The sequence below is a fragment of the Gekko japonicus genome, unplaced genomic scaffold, assembly GCF_001447785.1.
Source record: "Gekko japonicus isolate JY-2015 unplaced genomic scaffold, Gekko_japonicus_V1.1 scaffold250, whole genome shotgun sequence".
NCBI classification, from domain to species: Eukaryota; Metazoa; Chordata; class Lepidosauria; order Squamata; family Gekkonidae; genus Gekko; species Gekko japonicus.
In genome coordinates, this window is record NW_015167538.1 from 719,623 (window position 1) to 744,701 (window position 25,079).

Consider the following 25,079-nt stretch of genomic DNA (forward strand, 5'->3'; position numbering starts at 1 on the left):
AGGACCCGAAGCAATGGCCTTCAATTACATGCAGAAAGGTATCGGCTGGATATTAGGAAACACTTTTTCACGGTCAGAGTGGTTCAAAGGTGGCCTAGAGAGGTGGTTAGCTCCCCTTCACTGACAGCTTTCAAGAAGAGGCTGGACGAATATTTGTCAGAGATGCTTTAGGCTGGTCCTACATTGGGCAGGGGGTTGGACTAGATGCTCTGTATGGCCCCTTCTAACTCTTATGGTTCTATTTCCCTTGACACTAAAGCCTATTCATTGTTCCAACTGGCTCCACAAAGTCAGAAGCTGTGGTTAATACTATGTGGCCAACCGCATGTATTATGGTTTAGCTTCATATGTTTAAATTCAGCTTGTACTGCATCTCTCAATTCCAAATAGAATTTTGTGTGTATGTCTTCATTACAGTGTTTTTCAGATTTAGTATACTACACCCACTGTATAGCCATTTTTTGTTATTATACCACCTGGAGGTTTGGCAATCCTATCTTGAGGCCGAATTACTTAGCCTCCCAGCACCAGTTCAAACTGCCATTTGTCTGTTTCCAAGGCTTTGTGGAAGCACAACAGAGACCTGTGTAAGGCAATCTCTTGCAAACATGGGGGGCGGATGTTTCTGTGGATCAACTCAGTCTCCAAGCGCTTATACAAACAGGTACCCTTTCATGAAACAGACACGAGAGTTTTACATGCCAGACCTTCAGGTGAAAGAGCTCTACAAAACCACACCACGTCCTTGAAAGTAGCTACATTTATTCAGCAGGATTAAAAAATATTTCCACTAGAGCAATCTGAATGTACAAACCTAGAATTTTACAGCCTTTCAATAAATACCATTTCCCCCCAACCAATGTGCAAAGATAGGATCTTTTTGGTAAGAAAATAGCAAGATCTAAAAAAAAGAAACAGTCAATGAAAATAACATTCTTTTAAGGTTCTTTTCTTCCATCTGTCCCCACATCTTCGCCGCTCCTCACAGCTGGAGAGGTGAGGCAGCTGTGCGGAGTGAACCCAACATCTTTGGCCTGTTCACAAATACAAGATTGCCGCAAGCCCCAGAATACCTCACACCTCTTCTGTCCGCCAGCACTGTCCCATCTGCGACCGGTCTTGCTACGGTGCACCCAGAGCTCTGGTCATTAGAGGACTCTTGTCAAAATTTTAAAAACCTGAACAGAGTCCCAGGCTGCTGGCTAAATGCCCCCAAATTTCAGTGGGCATCTGGGCTGCCCGTTAATGTCCCGCCAACCTAGCAGTTCGAAAGCAAGAAATTGCAAGTAGATACATAGGTACCACTTCAGTGGGAAGGTAACAGCGTTCCGTGCGCCTTGGTGTCTAGTCATGCCGGCCACATGACCACGGAAATGTCTTCGGACAGTGCTGGCTCTTCGGCTTTGAAACGGAGATGAGCACCGCAACCCTAGAGTCGGATTCGACTGGCTTTCGAGCAAGGGAACCTTTACCTTTTTTTAAGGCTTCCATCTCTCCCCCAAAAGGTCTCACAAGCCCCCGCAAGCACAACTGTTGACCTGTTCTTCTCCAAAAAACTAAGGATAACAAGCTTAACTTTGCTTCAGTGGTTTTGCGCACCACTCTAGAGCAAAACAATGGGAAAGAATCTGAGAAGGAGGGAGGGAACCTCATGATCAAGTCCAGCCCATCTCTGTTCACATGACTGTGTTGCACCCATCTCCAAAGCAAATATTTGGTTTTTCACTGGCCCACAGCTCAAACTGCAACCCCTCCCCAAACTGTAGACTGAGCAGAGGCATTGCTTGCAGTTGTCTGCAGGGAAGTGTTTGGACATGTAAATCTTGAGTGCCCAAAGGGTACAGTAGCAATATAATAATACTAATAATGATTAATAACAATATAAACAGCAAATATATATATATAAAATGATAAATAACAGAATGGCAATAAACTTAGAAAAGAAGAGGCAGAGGGGGGTATTTTAAGCCAGTCCTCTATGCTAGGGTTTTCAACTTGCCTGTGCTCCTGTACCTTTAACAGCCACTTCCTCTTCAGACATTTAGTGGGAGGTAATGCTTTCCTCCTCGCAAACCTATCCAAAGCTTCACTTGCGCATCAAGCTCCTGTTCAAAGCAAAGGGGCAAGCCAACCAGGTTTTCTTTCGGGTCAGCTGGCAACCTACTTCAATGAATTGGGGGGTCTGATACCAAAATAGCTGGCTATTGATGCAACTGCAAGTTCAAATGCACAAACTTGCTAACATTCATCTTGCAGGAGCTTCAGCATATAACTTCGCAACGGTTGCTCCAAACGATGCCCAGCTGGTTCCAAGCACTCCAGAGAAGGAACCCAGCACCTGTCTGCTGGAATGACATTTATTTCAAAGGACACCAGCTCCAATAGCTTTCGAAAAGGGATCAGACACACTAATAGAAGCTAGCAGGTACCTACGCGATTAGTGATGATAACTAGGAAAATGGCGCCTCCGTGTTCAGAGACAGGATACCATTGATGACCTGATGCTGGCAAATACAAGACAGCCTGCCCATGAGCTCCCTTGGAGCACCTTGGCTGGTAACGTTGGGAAGGTTCTGAACTGATCCAGTGTGTTGATATTGACATTCTGTGGTTAGACTGGACTTCACCTGACTATCAGGAAGCCAACCTTTGGTCATAGTTGGCACCCAATCCATGCTGCCTACACAGGCTTGAGGCTGCTACCCAGTCTGCCCCCTTATTAGATCTGTCGCTTATGCGGACAACTCTGAGACACACATCAGTACAACGGTCAGCGCAAGCAAGTCCCCATGACTGGTGAAGGATGTGCACAGGTGCCAGACGATGCCTATCATGTCAAAAGGGCAGACATGGCCATCTGCAGGCCCTTCTCCACTTATTGTTGGAGGCGAGTACCCTTCCAAGAGGAGCAAGCCTAGCCTAAGATCTTCTTGGGGTTCTGCTGCCCCCTCCTGGCAGCCCCAGAAAAGTGGTGTCATTCTCTGCCACCCGTATCTGACGATCTCACGAGTGATAGGTTCATTAACAGTCTGTGGTTTTTTTATTGGCTGAGCTTTGGGGGGGGGGGAACTGGCAGTGGAGTTTGAGGCAGTCTCAGCAGTGTGAGCCCAAGAGAAGGCAGCGGCATGCAGGGTTAGAAGTGACCTCAAGAGGGAACCGGGCGCTACACACATTTCTGGGCCTCCAGGAAGCTTTGCGACCTGGATGATCCAGGTAGCCCGATCTCAGCAGATCTCAGAAGCTAAGGAAGGTTGGCCCTGGTGAGTACCTGGATGGGAGACCACCGTGGAAGTTCAGGATCACTGCGCAGAGGCAGGCGATGGCAAACCACCGCTGAGTATCTCTTGCCTTGAAAAAATCCTATGAGAACACTATAATTGTGACTTGATGGCACTTTCCACACAGAAAGTTTTCTCTTTGTAAGAGTAGGAGCTTGCTTAGCGACTGGTCCCAGTTTTAATGTCCTGGGACAAAGAGGAAAATGCATGCGTGCACGCAAGGAGACGCTCCTAAGCTGTGCTCCTGATGGGATTCTGGCCACCAAGTAGCCTTTTAGACATTCTGTGTGGGGTACTACAGCCAGCATGAATTGCAGGGACGGGAAAATTTCTTGTGCCAGTTCTCATCCACTTAAAATTGATTTGGTCAGCTGGGCTGTTTCTCATTGGTTTTTGTTGGTTTTATTTGTTGCAATCTTATCATAAGCAGCCTTGCGCTTGCCCGGGAGACAGGCGGAGCAAAAGTAATCTAAATAAATCCGTTTCCTCTTCCGCTTCTCTCTTTCCGGATGTGCTCTTTCCAGGGCGCAAAGCAAGGTATTTAGGAAGCCTGCAATATCATCACAAGCAATTTCTCCTTGGCAAGATCTTTTAGAAAAATTTCTGGGTTGCAGGACTGTCTGGGAAGGGAGACCAACCAAAGTTAACTTCTGGAAAGGGCCTGACCTGTTCCCACTCCAATCGAAACTTAAAACCAACATGTCAAAAGGTGGTACTTCAGATTTTTCTTTGGAAATTCACCAGGTTGCGATTGCTGCCATTCACCTCTAATGGGCACGCCTTAAGTTCTGCAATTCCGATATGAGTCTCAGCAGCCCTTCCTACCCTTGAGTTATTTCCGTACCTCATCAGCAAGGCAGGGTGACCACATAAGATTTGTCACAAACATTGGGGCGAGCCGCCCGACACACAACTGGTAGGCAGCCGAGAACCAAACATCTTTTCCTAGGCCCTGGCTTTGCAGGATCTTTATGCATCCTCGGAGGAGAGAGCTCCGATGTGCACAGTATGGGAACTCTTCACAGTAATGACCATCAGGCAGCTCAGAGCTGTGGAGATGACAGGCCACAGGTGCCCAGATGCTCAAAGACAGAATCCCGGGGGCTTTGAGAGCTTTTTGTTTCACTGATGGGTAAGCACAGCGAGGTTTGGTTATAAGGCGATCATTGCAGCGAAGGCTTATTTAGCTTAAGGTGGAAGGTGTACGGTTAGGACCGAATGGCAGCGCATGCGCAGATCGACGGGTGAGATGTAAACAGTTTGTGGTCTCTGAGGGGAGCCAGGAAAAGGAGGGCTGTTGCCAGATGGGGGTGGGCTAATGGGAGTCCGTCATCTGCTGCTGGATCTTCTGCAACATTTCCTGCATTTGCCGCAGCTGGAAGGGACAAAAAAAAAAAGAAGCACATCTGAAGGTGGTTTCAAGCTTCGGTCTTTACAGTCAAATTCATTTTGTTCTCTGAGCCTGGGACAGGTTATTTACTTTTATTTATTAAGGAGGGTTGTTTTTTTTTTAACTTTTCCAAGAGGATTCAAGGCAAGTTACAAAATGAGAGTACCCAGGCCTCTGGAGAAAACTCCACCACAATAAATACAGTCGAACACTAAAGGGCCATAACCCACCAAAGAGAAAGAGGAAACCCAGTCATCTCCCCCCACCCAAAAAAAAAAAACCCTGAAAAGAGAACATTCCAATTTCAATGGCCTCCCAAGGCCCTCATATGCTACAGAGCTTGTTAAAGGTCAGAGCATTCTTAGTATCTTCAGGACGACTATTACACAGGGCTGGGGCCACTACTGAAAAGGCACCACAACTGGAGATTGGGGAAGTTGATCTAAGTAGTATCTTTAAGAGCCAGGCTTAGGTGCAGGGCACCTACTTTGCAAGCAGAAGGTCCCAGGTTGAATCTCCAGCATCTCTGCTTAACAGACCTTAGGGAATAGTTGGGAAAGACCCTTCTCTGCCAGAGACCTCAAAGCAGACTGAGGCTGTGGTCACACGGAGCATTTGCCGCGCTGACGATACGGATGGTAGGCGAATTTTCCGGGCGCGATCACACCGCAACATCTGGGAAGCGTAGAGCTCCCGTGGCTAACCTGAGGCTTCCCGCCAAAGATGCAGAGTAAAAAACTAGTACCTCCGAGGTACTAGTTTCCGGAAACCACGGGCCAAGGGCGGGCATCTGATCGCGTTTCCGGTGGACTTACGTGGCATCCGCCGCCCGTCTCCGCAGGTTGCGCAACAGCGCCCAACAGTGCATGTGCACAAAAAGCGATTGCTAGTGCGATCACGCGGCGCGGCTTCTGTGCCACGCTGCAGGATACCCGTCTGGTCGGCATCTCCCCCCTAACCACGGGACCTCGAACAGGACGTGTGTTCGGGCGGCCACACGTTAGTTTCCTCCGGGGCAATTAGCCATGCCTCCCCCCCCCCGCGATATCTGGCCCGTGTGACCGGGGCCTGAGTTGGGTAAACCAATGGCATGTTTCTTAGGCAGCTGCTTTGCACAAAATCAAGGTGCTAGTCCCTCGAGCCCAGAATCCTGGCTCCCCCATTGTCTTCCGTGTTGCCTCTGCTGCACTAACCTCTTCATCCTTCTCCCGGATCAGCTTCTCTGTCTCTGAGTCCAGCACCGGAGGGATGGCAGGGATGGGGAAATCTGTCCCACTTTCCCTGGTGAGTTTACTGTTTGAAAAAAACAAAGGGCAATCATTACCGAGGGCAACGTAGTCTCGTTCATTGTCTTATCCCAGCAGCTTGCAGAAGATCGTTCAGACAGATGTCTGGCTTCTCCAGAAAAGCATCCTTCTGAGACAACTGAAAAATCCCACACTGGCTTACCTAAATAGGTGGGTCTGAGATCTTCCCAAGCCTTGACAAGGGATCAAGAGGGATGAACCTGCTGCTGTAAACCTCTTGCAAAGACAAAGGTCTGATCCATCAAAGCAATGCCAATGTTTTTAAGATGCATCCTAACGCTGCTCTGGAAGTTCAGCATCCCGAGGTTCAGAACTGCAAGGGTCAGCCTGTCTTTGACACTGGTGTGCCACGGCGGTGTCACTGCAAACTGGCCAATCTGATTGGGGCACTGCATGGCAAAGAGCAGATGTTCTGACCTAGGAGCCCTTGTGTCCCTTCTTGACTCAGCCATGAATCCACAAGGTGGCCTTAAGCAAGCCGCCGGCTGCCCGCCTCACCCCTCCACGCGCCCATCTGTATTATAAGCATAACACCGGCCTCCCTAACAAGGTTGTTGTAAAGAACTGACATATCTGCTAAACACTTTGAGTACTTAGAACATGGTATAAGTACTATTTACTCAAGTCAACATGTGTATTGACCTATCAAAGCAGAGCTGCTGAGAGTTATGGTCAGATTTATTGATTTTTGCGGGCTGTATTAGTTCCAACTAAGGTTGCCAACTCCAGGTTCAGAAATACCTGGAGACTGAAGGTGGAGTCTGGGAGAGTGAGGTTTAGGGAAGGGAGGGACCTCGGTAGGGTATAATGCCATATAGCCAACCTTCCATAGCAGCCATTTTCCCCAGGAGAAGAGGAATAAATGTTTTAAATAAATGAACAATAAATAAGCAATTTATGTAGTCTGGAAATGAGCTGTAATTCCAGGAGGTCTCCAGTTCCCACTTGGAGGTTGGAAACCCTAGTTCCATCCCCAGTACTCTTGGTTGGAGCATGACACTGCATTTTCAAATGGCCTTTCTTCCCATCATCATCATTATTAAGAGTTATTTCCCCAAATATGCACATTTTAATCAGACAGCTAAAGGGCAGGGCATTCAATCATTAAATTTATTATTGATTTTGTATCATTTGGTGCAACTCCGGCTCATTGCGGCCTGCTGGTTTGAGCGTTTCCTTGGAGATGGTGAGCTGCCTTTGTGGCATGACAAAAATGGCCACCACACAAAATGGTGGCAACTCATGTCAGGAGACTTGCTTGGACTCTTGCCGTTCACAAAATGGCTGCCAAGCATAGAGGCCTCTGTGAGGTGGGAACAGAGAGGAGTGTGAACTGCCAGACACCCAATCCTTTCTCAAAGAAGGCAAGGAGAAAAGGGTGGCTGCTAAAAGTGGGGCAGGACATTCCTCGCCTCCCTCAAGACAATTTAACTGGGAGATCTTCTAAAAGTTAAGTCCAGATTTCGATTGCATTCATTTGGCCATGGATTTGCAGTTCCTCCAGCTGACAACTTTTTTGCCCTCACGCTTACCGGTGCTCCTGTGCATGTTGACGAAAAGGCAACCTGGATATGACAGGATGCACAACTGAATAAAAGTACTTTTTGGTGGCACTTCACAGACACACCTGTGTGTTTCTGCACATCAATGAACACAGAACCCAAGAAGTATAATACACCTGCACATGGAATCCCATGCACAGTCTCTTTGCAGTGTTTTTCCCCAGTATGGCACCTGCCCCATGTTTCAGGAAAGTTGGCAATGCTCTTGCTTGATAGGGCTTGTGGGTAGTAGTTGGTTAACTCCTTGAAACAGCACCTGCTGGAGGAACAGGTAAGCTGCAAGCCTCCGTGATGCAGGCCTCATACCAGTGAGGGCAGTAAATGTGGCTTTTTTGGCCAAGGGTAATGGCGAATGTGGCTCTCCATGAGCTGTAGAGCAGTACCACTGCTCTAGGGAGAAATTCAGAGGAAGATTGTATTGGAAGCATCCCGGCTCCAGGCAGTCCTAGTCTCCATCCTCTTGGGGGAAGGGTTCCAAACTCTAGACAAAAAGAGCCAACTTTGCCTCAGTCTGGCTCAAAGAGTTCATTGCACAGATGGTGGCTCTTCTGTTTAAACAGCAGCTGAGGGTTATGATATATCCAGATGGCTGGCTTTCTTGTGGTGTGGATATGGAAGGCCTCTGACTTTACTTCAGAGTTGTGGCATTCTCTTCTTCTGTTCCATTCCTGTGAGCAATTTCTTATGTTCTTTCCCCCAACCAATCCCCAGACTCCAGGGAAACTCCACACTGTGTGTTTTTATGTCCCCAGGAGGATGACCTTCTTCAGTGCACTGTGTATTCCTAGAATGGGCACTGGCTGATTACGGAGTTATTTTAGAGCAGCTCCCTCCACAGGCCTTTTGTGGTGTTGCACACAGCCTTAGAGCACCTTACAGTAGGGGTCCCCAATGGGGTGCCCAGGGGCCATCAACACCTTTCCTTGTGCCCACCAAGTGTTCTAAGAAAGTGGTTGGGGAAAGTGGGGCTTTAACCCAGCGAGACTTCTGATTGGCCATTAGCGGTCTGATTGGCTGTGCAGTTGTTTTTTTAAAACGTTGCTTTGGCAGCAGCTGCCACCACAAAACAAGGATCACTACTGTGTGACTGGAGGTCAACAGTGGGAGGGCTTCTAATGTCCTGGCTCCACTGGTGGACCTCCTGATGGCACTGGTATTTCTGGCCACTGTGTGATACAGAGTGTTGGACTGGATGGGCCTTTGGCCTGATCCAACATTGGCATCTCTCATGTTCTCTTATGTTCTTATGAGATAAGCTGCGGCAGCCATTTTGGGGCTGGCTCTGCCTCCTGCAGCGGCCATTTTGGGGCAGCCATTTTAATGGCTGTGCCCACCACGCTGTGTCAGAATTCCAAAAGCACCCAGAGGCTCAAAAATATTGGGGACCCCTGCCTTAGAGCATGGCTTCGAGCAAGCCTTGTTGAGCCTGTGAGCACTTTGTGAATTCTGAGAACGGGTAGACAGCATCGCCAAAAAAATGGGGTGTGGGGCCGTTCACAAAGCAACTGCCAAGGAGGGCAAGTCCACCTCTTTACTGTTCGATTTAAGTTTAAAAGAAAGAGGAGAGACCTCCCTGCATCACCACAGTGAGTGCCAAGACCAGAGACGTAAGAAAGTGTGCCTCTGGCCAAGCCACGGTCACCTGGCTATGGAGTGCCTGTCCGAGGTCAGCCCTTTGTTTGTCAACCAGTTGGTAGGGAGTGATCCAAAGCTGCCTGTTATTTTCTCTTCCATTAAAGACACCTTGAATTATGTCCCCCAAGAAGCAAGTGAGCACCACAAAACACATCAGTGGGAACCATGATGATCACTGACTTAAAGTGTGAGTCCAGTGGCACCTTTCAGACCAACAAAGTTTAATTGTGGGTATCAGCTTCCGTGTGCATGCACACTTCATCAGAGAAGTGTGCGTGCACATGAAAGCTTATACCCAGAATTGAACTTTGTCGGTCTTAAAAGTGCCACTGGACTAAAACTTTGTTCTGTTGCTTTAGACCAACATGGCTACCCACCAGAATGTGAATTAAAGTGCGTCCATTTTTAGGTCTGGGAAAGGGATGATGCTAAAAGGAATGTCAAAGGGGTGCACTGATTCCTTCCAAAGGACATAGGAATCTACTGATTTTCTGAAGGATCACTGAAAAAAGTGGGATTGGTTGCTCTTGAGGGACTCTCTCCAAATGGACGAATTTCAGAAAAATTCAAGAGAGAGTATGTATACACTGTCACTCAAGACATTTCTTTGTAGAATCATGTTTCTCCAAACAAAATTCACATTTGTTCATGGAAGTGGCATAGTTTTGTGGGGAAAGTAATATTTCTGTGTGCAAAGGTTGTCAGAAGACATGTGTCATCTACTATCTCCCTTGTTGCCTATATTTGACGGTGTCTGTGACCAGAAAAACTCTGTAAATTTCCTGTACCACTGCTGAAGCATCTCTCCAGCCTGAAACTAGAGCTTCCAAATCTCTCTCTCTCTCTTTCTCTCTCTTGCTCTCTCATGGTTACAAGCAGCCAAAGACAGACTTAACATTCTTGGCTGCCAAACACAGCAGACTCTTTACCCTGTGATATCAATCTGATGTTCCAAATTGCCCTAGACCCATACAAGAGTTAAATACCGGGCCCTCCGTCAGTCCCGCAGCATTGTGCTTTTAAGCTATGTCCACCACATTTCAAATATTATTTCTGTCTTCATCTCAAAGGGGGAAAACATTGTGAAGGCAGATGGACAGCAGTGTTGGTTGCTAAGTGTTGGACCACCCTTTCCTCCCTACCTTTCCTCCTACTGCTTTTGCCTATTTATCCTGACTCTAAAAGTGTTATTGCAAAGACTATTCCACATCTTACTAATAAACCCCCAGCCACATTCTCCCCCCCCCCCAATCCCATCCAAATTTTCCTCTTGAGATGCTTTGTGCTATAATGGGGGAAAGGGGAATGGGCCATAAAGGAAGAAGAGAGATGCAGTGTTTTCAGTGGGTGAAAACAGAAGCAATGCTTTTAGAAGGTGAAGACAGAAATAACATTGTTAGAACAGAGAGGCTGCTCTGGCAGCAGCCCTACTGCACTTGATCCAAAACATATCTCTTTGTTCCTGTATCATGTGTCGTTTGGCTTCAAATATACATGCTTCTAACAATGGAGAAAATGGTCTGCCTGAAACTATGGGGAAGGGGTAAGCTGGACATCTGTGATGGCATTTGATTCACTGGTGTGCACACCTCTCGTTTCAGTTGCAAAGTCTCGAGAAAGCTGGCTCCCTCCTTAGCTCCTTACGCATCTTTTCTCGATGGTATGTTTCCCATGCCTGCTCCATATCCTCATGCGTTAGAACAGATAAAAGAAACCACTTCTTCACCCAAAGAGTGATTAACACATGGAATTCACTGCCAAAGGAGGTGGTGGTAGCTACAAACATGGATAGCTTCAAGAGGGAATTAGATAAGCATATGGAGCAGAAGTCCATCAGTGGCTATTAGCCACAAGGTATAGATAAGAACTCTCAGGCTGGGGCAAGTGATGCTCTGTATTCTTGGTGCTTGGGGGGGCAACAGTGGGAGGGCTTCTAGTGTCCTGGCCCCACTGGTGGACCTCCTGGTGGCACCTGGTATGTTTGGCCACTGTGTGACAGAGTGCTGGACTAGATGGGCCATTGGCCTGATCCAACACTGGCTTCTCTTATGTTCTTATGTTCTTCTCCTGCATCTGCTCCTGCAGCCCTTTCAATCAGGCTGGCCTAGAATCAGATTCTATGTGTCTGGTCCCCTCTCAACCACTCCCCACTCCCAGTTCCCTTTGCAGCAGCACCCTCCCCGTGTGGGAACTGTCATAGTTCTACAAACTGGGAAGGACTAAGGGTCAGCAGCATGTGAGCACTTGTTCTGCATGCAAAAAGTCCTGGGTTCAATTTTCTCCCATCTCTGCTTACAGGATGTCAGGCAGCCAACGTTAGGACAGGCCTGTCTCTACCTGAGACCCTGGAAGCCTGCGGTCAGCAATGGAGGAACGGTCTGACTCTGCACAAGACAGCTCATAACTAGGCACACCTAAAGATCAGTGGTGGAAGGTTCCATGTCCCCATCCCTGCTGTGTCCCATTGAAGGTTCTCACTTTTCTCTGCATGAGATCCTGAAGAGCTGCTGCCAAAATATTGCTCCTAGGCATTTCTCCCCTGTTCTAATCAAATGTTGTATGTTTGCATCCTCTTTTTTGCAACACCCCTTCCAACTGCTGGAGCTTCGATATTCTCATTTTTTTCTCACTTGTAAGTGCCGGTTTCTTGGGGAGGGGGGGGGGATGTTTCTGTGCTGCATGTGTTTTGCTCCCTCTAGTGGTCAATTTGGTATTACACAGGGTTATCAGGCTGCGGTGGCTCAAGTGGTTAAGACGCTGAACTTCAGGCTGTGGAAGGTCAGTAGTTCAGCAGTTCGAGACCCGGGTGCCGCATGATGGAGTGAGCTCCCGTCTCTAGTTCCAGCTCCTGCCAACCTAGCAGTTCGAAAGCAAGAAATTGCAAGTAGATAAATAGGTACCACTTCGGTGGGAAGGTAACAGCGTTCCGTGCGCCTTGGTGCTTAGTCATGCCAGCCACATGACCACGGAAACATCTTCGGACAGCGCTGGCTCTTCAGCTTGGAAACGGAGATGAGCACCGCAACCCTAGAGTCGGATTCGACTGGCTTTCGAGCAAGTGAACCTTTACCTTTACCTATCAGGCATATCTTTCTGCAGATTTAAACTGAAGTTTAAATGCAGGACATAAACCAATGTAATGACCCACTAGAGGGAGCAAAACATGTGCAGAACAGAAAAAAACACACCCCAAAACAGGAAATTACAAGAGAGGAAAATGAAAATATGGAAAAGCCTTCTGACTGAGATATAAGGGCTCAGCGAGCCTACTTGTATCTGATGAAGGGAGCTTTCACTCTCGAAAGCGTATACCCTGAAAATCTCGTTGGTCTTCAAGATGCTACTGGACTCAAATCTAGCTCTAGCTCAAATCTAGAATATTGTCCATGCAGGTTCACTGTTTTGCCAGCAAGGTATTACACGGCCAGCCTGTAAGTAGGCAGACCCTCTAAGGGGTAAGCTGGAAGTGAACACCCTTCATTTGATAGTACCCCAGGAGTCCATATGCCAGACAGCTTAATCGAAATGCACACAAGACGGATGTCAGGCTGGCAGGCCCCACAGACATATCTGGGCAGTGATTCTGGAAGGTCAACCATGTTGCTACCCCCTCCCTTCACCCTAAGGCTTGCGTAAAGCTGAAACAACAGACCTGCCTCACCCAAGAGCTAACACTACCTACATGGGTCATTAAGCCTATCAAGGTTACATCATCTTTCCCCCTGCCCATATTTCCTTCACAAAAGCTACCCCTAACACAGACAGGCTTCCCATCCAACACAAAAGGAGGGTCATCAAGCAGAATTTTTATTAGTTTAATTAAGAAATCCATTGGCACTCTGAATCACCGGAGGAAGCAATCAAAGTTTCAACTCAAACTCTGTTTTGCATCAGGAACTCCTCCTAATACATCTCCCGTTCTTCTGCCCATCCCTGGGAACGCTATTCAGCATGATACGATTCCCAACACACTGTTTTACTTAATCCACACCTCCCCCAAGATACCTCCTTCCCGCAGGCGAAATGTAACGGACTAGAGACAGTTGTGTGTTAGAAATAAGCTCTTTATGTAAACGGTCAAAAGCTGGACAGATGTAGCTTTGGGAGGAAGGAGTTTGGAAGTGCCCCGGATTGGCACTGGGGATGGGGTTGGGATGACGAGAATCCTCAGAGGCTCTGAGCCCAGTGTGGTCCTAGCGCCCAAGAATGAGAGGCGCCGCCTGGTAGGGGCCTTCGTTGGCTCACTCCGTTGAGCAGTCACTGCAGCAAAGTCTCAGGGTGGAGGGCTCTGTCCTGTTCCCAAGAGGAGGGCAGCGGAACAAGAGAATGAGATACCAAGCTTAGAACAAGCCACTCGGGAAGAGGGATGCCCCCAAAGATGCCCCCTGGGCCTCTCTCCTATCCCCTCTCCCTTACTGGAGGTTAGCTCTCCTGATTGGCTCTGATCCTGGACCGAATCCTCGCCTGACACCAGTGAGCAGCCATGAAGTTTGGCCTCAGTTCATTCCTGCTTTCCACAAGGCTTGGTATTTCAGCATGGGCCAGCCGCTCGCTTTCTCTGCCCCTTCAAGCCAGTTCCTTTCTTTAGCTGCTTTCACAGACGTTGGCTAATGCACTTTCAATGCACTTCAACAACCATTTGCAAGTGCATTTTCCTATTCCACACAGGAAAATCCAGTTCCAAACTACTGTTAAAGTGCATTGAAAATGCAGTATGCAACATCTGTGAAAGCAGCCTTAATCCCATGCCAGGAGAGGGAACTGTCTGCCTTATCAGGTTCTCATTGAGAAGCCAAATGTGTAATAAGGGTGTTTGGGATGTTTAGCAGAAGTAAAAGGTGCCACAAAATTCATATTACGTTGTCATTCTATGGATCCCCCCCCCCCTATAAAAGAGCCTGCCTTTATTTAAACAGTACTAGAATCTCGGAGGGCATTTGGAATGGAAACCCAGAAAGCAAAGACAGAAAGTTAGGCTCCCATGGCCTCTGTCCCCTTTCCAGGACACTCTTGTCATTCACAAACCCACTCTTCTAGTTCGCTTTTCACAGCTGATGGCATGCTTTTTGTCTAGGGGCTTTTCTGGACTCTCAGTTTTGTCACTTGTGTGCCCCTATTGCATCAGGATTTTTCCCTTTTCCATACATGTTTTGCTCCCTCTAGTGATCACTTCAGTGTTACATTGCTGTATCTCCAGCTTATTTCCCTGCAATGTGCTTCTAATATTTCTAGAAAGTTGAGAGTCCCCTTTCCCCCAAGTAATCGAGATGAAGCCCACCCCCTACTGTGCACTGGTCCCTACACAAATCTGAGCAAGCAAATTTCAATGGTGAATCATTTATTTGGATTGCATGATGGTGCCTCTGTCATTGATATAGGTTGAGTCTATTGGTATTGGCCATGAAGAGTTGGGGCCCTAATGTTAGTAGGGGGGGGTTAGGGGGGGGAACCTAGGAAACTCAAGCCAATACTAACTTTTCTCTGGAACTATCTCTGTTGCACACAGCTGCACACTCTTGTGCCCCCTCACACCCCAGGTGAGGTGTGACAGACTGCACTTTTTAAAGAGGCTTAAAAGTGCTGTCTCAGAAGCCAGGCTGGGAATGGCGTAGGGCGCACTGTCAGAGCACAGAGCAAGAAAGGCAAGGGCACCAACTCGAGTAGTGTGGTCAAGGTATAGTTCAAGGTTATGCACAGAGTTAAGAGCCTTCAGGAATCTAGTCTGAGGGTCAGTCCGTATAGCAAGGTATGAGAATCTGAGAGTTTCTCATGAGCAGGTTCAGGAGTGAGACGAAGGCAGAGTCAGGAGAAGGTCCAAAGAGGCACAGGGTTGAGGCTGGATCCAATGCAGCGGTCGCAGAGTCAGTGGGATTTCATGCTTCCATGCCTAACAGCCTCCCTTGGCTAGTTTTTATAGCTACATACTTAAGGCTCATGCTTGCAGCCAGCTGCTCGAGAGTAGTCCTGCAACTATTCATCCTTGCTATCAGGAAGCATCCGGTGTGGGGCCAGGAGACGATCTAAGAGTGTGGGTGATACTGGAGGGCTGGAAACAATCAACTGAGTTTCACCTGTTGAATCAGGACTGGAGGGTGTCCGTGGCTCTGCACCAGCTGTTGGCTGTGAATCCTGACAAGCCTGCAGCTCATCTTCCTGCTTGGCAGCTTCTGCTGACTCAGAGCTAGCTACATGAGGATCCTCTTCTCCTGAGAAGTCCTCGCTATTGCTGAGCCCTAGCTGACCCACAACACCATCCCCCCTTCAGACTTCCTCCCCAACCAGTGGACCAGGTTTCTGTGGGTAGGCCTAGTAAAACTGGCATATGATGTCCAGAGCACAAAGATTGCTGGCGGGTTCTCAGGAATGGTTCTCTGGGTGATACCCTGTCCAGTCAACCAGGTACTGTAGTTGACCTTGACAGGTATTGAGGACCTGAGTGACTTTGTACTCCTCTTGTCCATCAATGATTATTGGTGAGGTAGGAGGCAGCTGAGGCCTGTGTAGATCCAGAGGTGAAACAGAGGCTAGGAGAGACTGGTGGAACAAGGGTGGGCCAGGAGCGTTGGGGCAGTTGCAACTGATAGGCTATTGGATTAATCTGATCCGTGATTAGAAATCAGCCGATGAACCTGGCCTTTAGTTTGTGGGAAGGTCTCTTGATGTGGATATGATGGGTGGATAACCATACTCGATCTCCCACAATCAGAGATTTGCCTGGTTGGCGTTTGTGATCTGTGACCTTCTTGTAAGCTTCTTTGGCTTACTGCAGTTGCTCTTGTAGAAGCTTTTGCATGGATTGAAGTTCCTGTATATAATCATCAGCTGCAGGGACATTGGCAGGAGGTGTAGTGTAGGAAGAACTGAGCCATTGTTTGCCATGAAGGGTGCCTGCCAGTGGATGAGTGCATTGCGTTGTTGTAGGTGAACTTGGCCTGGGGAAGGAGCACTACCCAATGTTCTTGCTGCTGGCACTGCTAAGGTACTGCTCCATCTAAGGTACTGCTCCAGGATAGCGTTGCTCAGTTTGTCTGTCAGATTGGGGATGGTAGGCAGAGGATAAATGGATCTGGGTGCTGACAAGGTCTGCCAAAAGCGAGAGGTGAACCAGACCCATCGATCAGTGATTAAGTGATCCGGTATCCATGGAGTCTGAAGATGTGCTAGAGGTATAACTGTGCAGTTTCCTGAGCTGTGGGGAGTCTGGAACAGGGCCATTTTCATGAATAGGTCCACCACCATGAGGATACATGTGTGGCCTTTTGAGTGCAGCAGATCAGTGACAAAGTTCATGGAGATAGTCTTCCAGGGTCCTGTGGGAGTGGGCAATGGTTGTAGCACTGGAGGGTTTGCCGGGGAGGTCTTTGGCTTGTATTGTCATACAGCTCCTATTGCCTTACTAGAGGCGCTAGCCTCAACAATGACAGGCAGTTGTGGATCAGGGTACCAGTGTAGGGGTTCAGAGATTAACCGTGCTTTCAAAGTTTCAAATGCTCGGTCCACCTCCAGTGGCCACTGGAACAGCTCCTGAGGAGGCAAGAGTAGTGTCAGAGGAATGGCAATGGATTCAAAGCTTGGGATAAACTGCCAGTAATTGCTTGCAAAGCCCAAGAAGCACGCATGTCTTTCCGGGAACATGATGCCTGCCAAGTCTGTGCGGCTTCAACTTTCTTTGGATCCATTTTGATCCCATGTGGCAAAATCATGTGCCCAAGAAATTCCACGGCCTGAGGATCGAAAGCACATTTCTCCAACTTAGCAAACAGGCCGTGCTGCTGCAGTCTTTGTAACACAGTCACACATGCTGGGAATGCTTCACTGGGTTTCGTGAGTAAATTAGGATGTTGTCTAAATAAATAATAACAAACTGGTCCAGGAGGTCCTGAAAATATATAATTCATGAACCTCTGAAACACCACGGGTGCACTGGATAGCCCGAATGGCATTACCAGGTAGTTGAATTGACCATACCTAGTACCAAAGGCAGTTTTCCATTCATCACCTTCCCAGTGCTTACCAGGTTGTAAGCACCACCAAAGTCCAGTTTGGTGTAGACCTGGGCTCCCTTTAGGCATTCCAGTAGATCAGAAATCAGAGGTAGTGAGTACTGATCCCAGATGGTGATTTTATTCATGGCCCAGTATTCGTTGCAAAGCCGGAGCTCTCTGCTGTTCTTCTTCACGAAAAGTACAGGAGCAGAGGTGGGGGAGGTTGAAGAACAGATAAACTCTCACTGCAGGATTTTGGCAAGGAAGTCCCGAAGTGTGGCCAACTTGGCTTCCAATAAGGAGTACAGGCACCCTAGTGGCAGAGGTATACTGGGGACCTGGTCTATGGCACAGTCATACAGCTGATGGGATGGTAGTTGATCAGCTCCCCTTTCCTCAAAAATGTCCTTGAAATCTGCATACTTGTCTGGTAGTGCGGGAGGTACCGGGGCGACAGAAGCAACAAGGACTGTAAACTGATTCAGGTGCAGGCATGGCTCCCAGAACTGGAGGTCTAGCTGAGCCCACCCGATGATGGGGTCATGGACGGCCAGAATAACCCTAATATGAAAGGAAACTGGGGCATGCTCACGACACTGAAGCAAAGCTGCTCCCAGTGCTGTTGGATTTATAAAGTGAGTGATGGCATCTCCTGAACCACTGAGCCGGAGCATAGCAGACATCCGTCTATTGCCTCAACTAAGGCAGGTGTATCCTTGGACTGAAGAGGGCTTTTGTACTGTGTGGCTAACTTGATATCCATGAAACAGCAGGAGGCCCCTGAGTTCACCATGGCCTAGACGAACAACCAGTGTGCCTCAGGCAAGCAAAACTTCACAGGCACTAGGAACAGGCCAGGGTTGTCACAGGGAGCCCCTGTCGACCCAACAAATTGCCATAAACCATCTGGCTCGCATTGACTTTGGGCTGGCCTTTTAATGCTGATGTCTGCAGCCTCCATTTGGCAGAACACCCACTGGCATAATGACCCAATTCCACGGAGTATATGCAAAAGTAGTTAGCATGGCACCAATTCTTCTCTTCAGGAGTCAAGTGGGGATGTGCAACACCTAATTGTATCAGTTCGCTTTCTTCTCCTCTTTGAACCCCAGATGGAGGGCGGTGAGGTGAAGCGGGTACAGGCTTCCCTAAGTCATGGTGTGGGCATGTTCTAACACAGGCTTGTTTTCAACTCTCCAGCCGCCCATCAGTCCATAGTCATAGCAATATCAGAGCCTGCAGGTTAGCAGAGCACTCTACCCAAGCAACTTCATCCAGGATTTCATTGGATAGCCCTTCTAAATATTGATCTATGACGGCTGCCTCATTCCACTTCAAATCCTGGGCCAAGAGTTGGAATTCAGTGGTGTACTGAGCCAACGGTACCCTTCCCCTATTTTATGGCACAGATTCTCCTATTAGCATTTTCCGCCTTCAGGGTTAGCAAAGGCAGCAGTCATATGAGACACAAAATTCAGGAAGTTTTCCAGCAATTAAGACTTGGAGAGCAGCAGAGGTGGAGCCCACTTTGTCACCTGCACCTTTAAGAGGCTAATGAAAAAACAAACTTTTACCTTACCAGTGGGAAAGTCCTGGGCCCAAAGCTCCATGTAGAGTTGGCATTGGGCAAGGAAAGCTGGAAATTCTTCTACATTGCCATCAAATTTTTCCAGGGGGTTAATTGGGCAACTTTCAGGTAGAGGTACAGCAGGCGCAGCATGGAGAGCAGAGGTCTGTTGCTGTAGTGCTGACAGAGCATGAGTAAGTTGCACTACCTGGTCTTGCAGCGCCGCAAGGTTCTATGTAGCAACTGTAGTCTCATCCGTGCTGTGAAAGTTTGTTTGTGATAGAAATAAACTGTTGGAAACTGGGCCGGGAATGGTGTAGGGCATGCTGTCAGAGCATGGAGCAAGAAAGGCAAGGGCACCAACTCAAGTAGCATGGTCAAGGTCCAGTCCAAGGTTATACACTGAGTTAAGGTCCATCAGGAGTCTAGTCCAAGGGTCAATCTCTATAGCAAAGTCTGAGAATCCAAGAGTTACAAGCAAGTTCAGGAGTGAGATGAAGGCAGAGTCAGGAAAAGATCCAAAGAGGCACAGGGTTGAAGCAGGATCCAATGCAGTGGTCAGAGGGATTTCAACGTGTTGCTTCCATACCTAACAGACTCCCTTGGCTGGATTTTATAACTACATACTTAAAAGTCATGCTTGCAGCCAGCTGCTCAGGAGTAATCCTACAACTACTCATCCTTGCTATCAGCAAGCAGTTGGCATTGGGCCAGGAGGCGTGCACTTTGTTGTCTCTCCTATAGTTCTGCTCTTAGCCTCCGTCTGTGGCTGTCTAAGAGTGTGGGTGATACTGGAGGGCTGAAAACAATTGACTGAGTTTCACCTGTTGAATTAGGACTGGAGGATATCTGTGGCTCTACATTTCCTGTTGGCTGTGAATCCTGACAAGCCTGCAGCTCATCTTCCAGCTTGACGGCTTCTGTTGACTTAGAGCTGGCTACATGGGGCTCCTCGTCTCCTGAGGAGTCCTCACTATCGCTGAGCACTGGCTGACCCACAACATGCTGTACATAGAACTACAGGACTGTGAAGGGTTAATTCTTCACAGAGCCAGAGGGCCCTGAGTGACAGGCTGCTCTAAGAGACTGGATTGGTTAGCATCAGCTGAGCTGAGAAAAACTTCAGAGCTGGATGCTGAGGAGATCTGAGAGTGAGATTTCTGGCTTAACTGAGAGAAGATGTTTATTGAGAACTGTCTGAGACTAGCCCTGTCAGGCAAGAGTTTAGAACTGATATAAGTCATATTTCAGCTGTGACTGAATATAGTCTGAATTCAGCATTAGCTGAGAGTAGATTGAACACAGAAAGAGAACTGGGAGGAGACTTTGGCAAAGAGGTCTGGGTAGTAGAAGAGGACTCCCATTCAGGACAAAGGAAAGGAGAGAATAAATCTTCTAGGGAGAGAATAAATTCCCTACCCAGTCAAACAGGAGAGTTAGAGTACTTTCATTAAAAATAACCAGGACACATTATCAAAAGCTTTTTCTGCATCCAGAAACATAAATATGAATTGTGGAGCTGAATTTTTAAATTGGATGCAAAAGTACTTATACAGACCAGGAAGCTGGAATTTTAATAAATGGGTCCTTAATGGGGAAAACTAGAAGAACTAGACAGGGTTGTCCAATATCACTACTATTATTTATTCTGGCAATGGAAATATATGGCTATAAAAGTCAGACAAGACATCAGAACTGATGGAATAAAAGAAAATAAAGAATATAAGATGAAAAGCTATGCAAATGATATTGTTATATCATTAATTAAAAAAACACTTCTTCAAAATATACAACAGAAATAATTAGATTTGGAATTTATTCTGGATATAAACTGAATTTTAAAAAAACCAAGATAATGTTATTAGCGGCAACTAAAGCAGAACAAGAAGCAATAGGAAAAAAATAACAGAATGCACTGTTACCCAAAAAATAAAATATTTGGGTATATAGGTAACAGGACAAAATGATAATTTATATAAAGATAATTATCAAAAAGTCTAGTTAAACATTACTGAAAATTTACAAAGATGGGAAAGATTGAAAATTTCATGGTTAGGAAGAATCTATGAATATATTAACAAAGCTAACACAATTATTTATGGACTAAGAAATCATTTAAAACTATTCAAAGACAAGATGGCACTCATATTTTGAGGGATGGACTATTAAGAATATGGTTTCAGTGCAGAAATAGAACAAGTCCGCCAACCTTGCCATTGACATCTCCAACTGATGCCTATTGACATTAGTAAAATAAATAAAATTGACTGTATAAATTATGAGCATATGATAGATAAACAAAGAAAAATAAAATCTTGGCAAGAAATTCAAGACGAAGGAAAAAACATTCTGTGCTTGTTGTATTACCAAATGGTCTCTAAATTCAAAGAACGAATAGTCAAAGAAGGGGGCCAGTTAAGAGAGAAAACCGCTTTTTAACAATTAATCACTGGAGATTCAAAGCACCTATGAAGAAAAATTTACAATATTGCAATATCATACAGAAACAGAGCAAGTAAAAAACTGTATGATAAAATAGATGCAAAGTTTTTGAGAAAATATATGCGTGAGCCAGTGGGAAAACCTGTGGACTAAAGAAATTACATTTACTGAATGTCAAATATTAAGGGAGAATTGGTATAAAATGTTTTTAAATGGTGTATTACTCCCAAAGACATTGCAAAAACTAATAAAGAGTACAATGGAAAGTGCTGGAAATGTCAGAATACAGATGCAACATTTTACCATAAGTGGTGGACATGTAAAAAACCAAGAAAATATTGGAAAGAAGTACATGAAGAAATGCAAAAGATATTAAAATTTAAGTTTGTGATGGACCCCAAAAATATGTTATTAAATATCTTACTTAGCAATATTACAAAAACACATAGTGAATTTTTAAGTACATGGTGATGGCGGCAAGTAATATTTGCAGCAAATGGAAGGCAGAAAGATGTCCAGATCTCAAGGAATGGAAGAACAAATTATATGAGGTAAGCATTTTTCAAATATATAACTGAAAATTAAGAATAAATTTAAATTCAAATTAAAACAGAAAAAGATTGGCAATATATGTTCCTAATAAAATCATTATTAGATATGAAGATAATTTAGAAGATTCTGCCTATACTATATTTATGACTTTAATGTATGACTTAGATGACTGTAGACCATTGGAGTTATGTATGATTTAGATGAATGTACGATTGTAGTTCAAGTTTTATGTCAGTTTCTTAACTGAATTATTTATGGACTAAGTTATCTCTGAGGAGTAGAAATCCCTGGTCTGGTGTGATTAGAAACTATCAGTAGAGTCTGCCAGTAGAGACCGTAAAAGTCAGTAAAGACCTCAAGAAGAGCACTGGTGTTCCAAGAGAAAGGGTTTGGGTACTGATAAGAGGGTTACCAGCCTTCTGGGCACCAAAAGAGTTAGCAGTTATACAAATAAAGTGTGCAGGAGTGTTAGGGAAAACATAGGAACAATAGTATCTCAATATAAAGATTTAAAGTATGAATGATTTAAGAAGCTCTCTTCAGCCTAATATATATATACAAAATATATACAAAAGTCTTTGCTTGTACTAACTTTTACCTCAGTATTTTCAACCCCTGATTTCACCTGACCTTCCCCCTTGATGTTAAATAAAACCTTTTGTTATTTTTGAATTTTAAAGCATCTCAAGTACCATTTTTAGTGGTTTTCTGTTAAGGGGTGACCCTAAACCTTCCCTCGGGTTCCTGGGCTGAGCGAATAGCCAATATATATCACTGACACAGGGTGGGACCGCAAACGTTTCTTTTAAGGAGAAAGCAACACGATACCAGGGCAGCTCAGTCAGTGGAAGGAAAATAGAAACAGAGCGAAAATCTAGCCTCTGAGTGAGAGAAATGGAAGGGGGACTTCATATGAGGACTCTTAAGATAACATGCCTCTTAGTGGGGAGTTGATAACACTGTTATGGGGAAGGGGGGATGCCATCCCAGGTTGCATTTCCAACTGCCATGCCTCTGCCACCCTCCCTCTTCCGCCAGCACTGAGAAGACTCCCCCTGCCTCCCCATCCCTGACCTGTCACATAACATACTTGCGGTTCCGCTCTTTCACCACCATGCGGGTCATGCTCTGGATGCACTGTGCCCGGTAGTTTTCGTAATGTGTTTCCCGTGTCACATCCTTCAGGTCCTGCATGTGGGTCCTCACCAGCATGGTGCGTAGCTTGACAAAGTCGCAGTGTGCGGGGTTCTCCACTGGCCAGGGGAAGACAGAGTCAGCAGGGTCATCAGGGATGGGGAAGCAAGGACGCTAGGGCAGAGCACCCGCATTGCCAGATGCAGCAGGTCCCAGGCTTGGTTTCTGTCTAGTTATGACTGGAGATGCTGGGGATTGAATCTGAGACTTCCTGTATGGCAAGCAGATGCTCTACTACTGAGCTACGGCCACTCCCCTGACATTGGGGCCACTGGCCTTGCTATCTGTGAATGCTCCATTGGGTCAGAGCTAGTAAATACAGTACAATCCTTCTCAAATCCAGCATCTTTCCTCTTTTGAACATCCTGGGTTGGATCCACGGGAAAACTAAATGAAAGCGGTAAATGGAGCAGATCTCTCGCCACTTTCCCATCCCCCAAGCAGCCCATAATTTGCTCTCAGAATCCTCTCGGAAGGCCCTGAGAATCTTGAGAACAAAATGCAGTCCATCCTTCTGCCCCCTGCAACTTGTGGGCAAAGCTCACATTTCTGCTGCAAGACACCTGCACCAAGCCACAAGCCGGGAATGGGAATGAGCTCTCAGTTACCTTCCACGATGCCCCACGGGTAAAGCCTCCCGCGAACCCGTCTGCCTTTGGCCTCCACCACTGTGTTGCTTCCAATCACAGCAAAAGGGATGCTCTCCTGGAAGAGAACAGCACTGTCAGAGGCACACCTGCTGGGTAGCAGCATCTCCTGTGGTTATTTTAGAGGTCTACAGGCCACCAGTCCATGAACCTGCTCAACACAGATCATGCTGCAAAAGCAATACCCCAATATAAACACAGTCAACAGTAAAGCCAGCCCCCCTCCACACAAAAAAACCAGAAGGAAAGAACCTGCTAGGGGTGTAAAGACAAAAACCATACCCATAAAACAGCCCAGGGGCAGATCATAAGATTGGTAACAAAGATTGACCCCTTCACTGAAAGGCCCAGGTAAACAGAAATGATACGGCCTGTGACCTGATGAAAAGGACAGTGAAGTAGATGACAGGTTAGTCTCAATGGGGGAGGCATTCCAAAGGTGAGGTGCCACCAATGAAAACATCCCATCCCTCGTCATAGTATCCACCACACCTTTGCAGGCAGGGGCACTAAGAGGTGGGATTGGGAAGAGGATATTAATTGGTGGGCTGAAGAGCAGGGGTCATTTCATAGAAAAAGAGGTGCAGGAGCTCATTAGCGTAACTCATTAGCATAACTTATTTGCATATGCCACACACCCCTGACATCACCGGAAGTGTGTCCGAAGGCAACACCCACCTCTCAGGCTCCACTGGACTGTTTTGGATTGCTAGCTATGGGGGGCGGGAGAACGTGCAGATCTGTCATCGCAGATGAGGGAGAGCTTGTACCTGAAGGCGGGCCGGGGGGGGGGACTCTGCAACTTACCTGGGGGGTGGGGCTTGTTGCATGTGCCCGCCCCCTGGCTCTTTACTGCCGGAGCTCCGCTCCTGTGCGCTCCTGCAGGAAATGACCCCTGCTGAAGAGTATGGGAAGGGATGGTCCTTCAGGTACCCTGGCCCCAAACTATTTAGAGCCTTCAATTGTAAGAACTTTGCATTGTCCCTGGAAACAAACAGGTAAATCGATGCAGGTCTATTTTTACTGCCCACAGAGTCCAAAGGAACTGTATAGAATACTGGAAGAGAAATCATCTTGGGTACCACCTGTCTACTTGCGAAGGTGGGTGGTCCGTTACAGTTTCTAGAGACAACTGGCAATACTCTCCTGACATTTCTTCCCCGAGCACTGGTAGCCCACGTGGAGAAATGTGTTGTACTTTGGAGCCTTGGACAGTACAAGACCTTCACCTTGAGTTTTTAAAGGTTTTCCTCTCTCTTAGCAGAGCAGGAAGTGTGTGTGTGGGGTAGTCAATTGCTCTCCAGCTTCACCCAGCCAGACTTTAGAAACGCTAATTGCTGCCTGACTGAATACAATGAGATGGTCAAGTCACACGGCAGCTAGAAGACAATGACACCTAGCAGGAAAGAAGCTTGGGGGGTTTAATTGCTGCCAATTACCGGGAAGGCTTTTTTGATACACAAAGAGAGCTAATAAAACCCTTTGGCACATAGGGGAAGGTCTCTTTTTTGCTGATTCCT

General features: G+C 46.8%; 1 protein-coding gene across 1 annotated transcript in view; it reads right to left on the reverse strand.

The window, feature by feature from the left end:
• Window positions 1-4,355: 4,355 nt before the first annotated feature.
• LOC107112407 (septin-5-like) overlaps window positions 4,356-25,079 on the reverse strand; it is an 80,244-nt gene continuing 59,520 nt past the window's right edge. The window contains exons 13-16 of the mRNA XM_015413536.1: window positions 23,521-23,617; window positions 22,809-22,971; window positions 5,862-5,961; window positions 4,356-4,653 (exon numbers count right to left, since the gene is read on the reverse strand). Of these exons, the coding sequence (XP_015269022.1) occupies window positions 4,594-4,653; window positions 5,862-5,961; window positions 22,809-22,971; window positions 23,521-23,617 (420 nt within the window). The 3' untranslated portion in view covers window positions 4,356-4,593. The remainder of the gene's footprint in view (window positions 4,654-5,861; window positions 5,962-22,808; window positions 22,972-23,520; window positions 23,618-25,079) is intronic.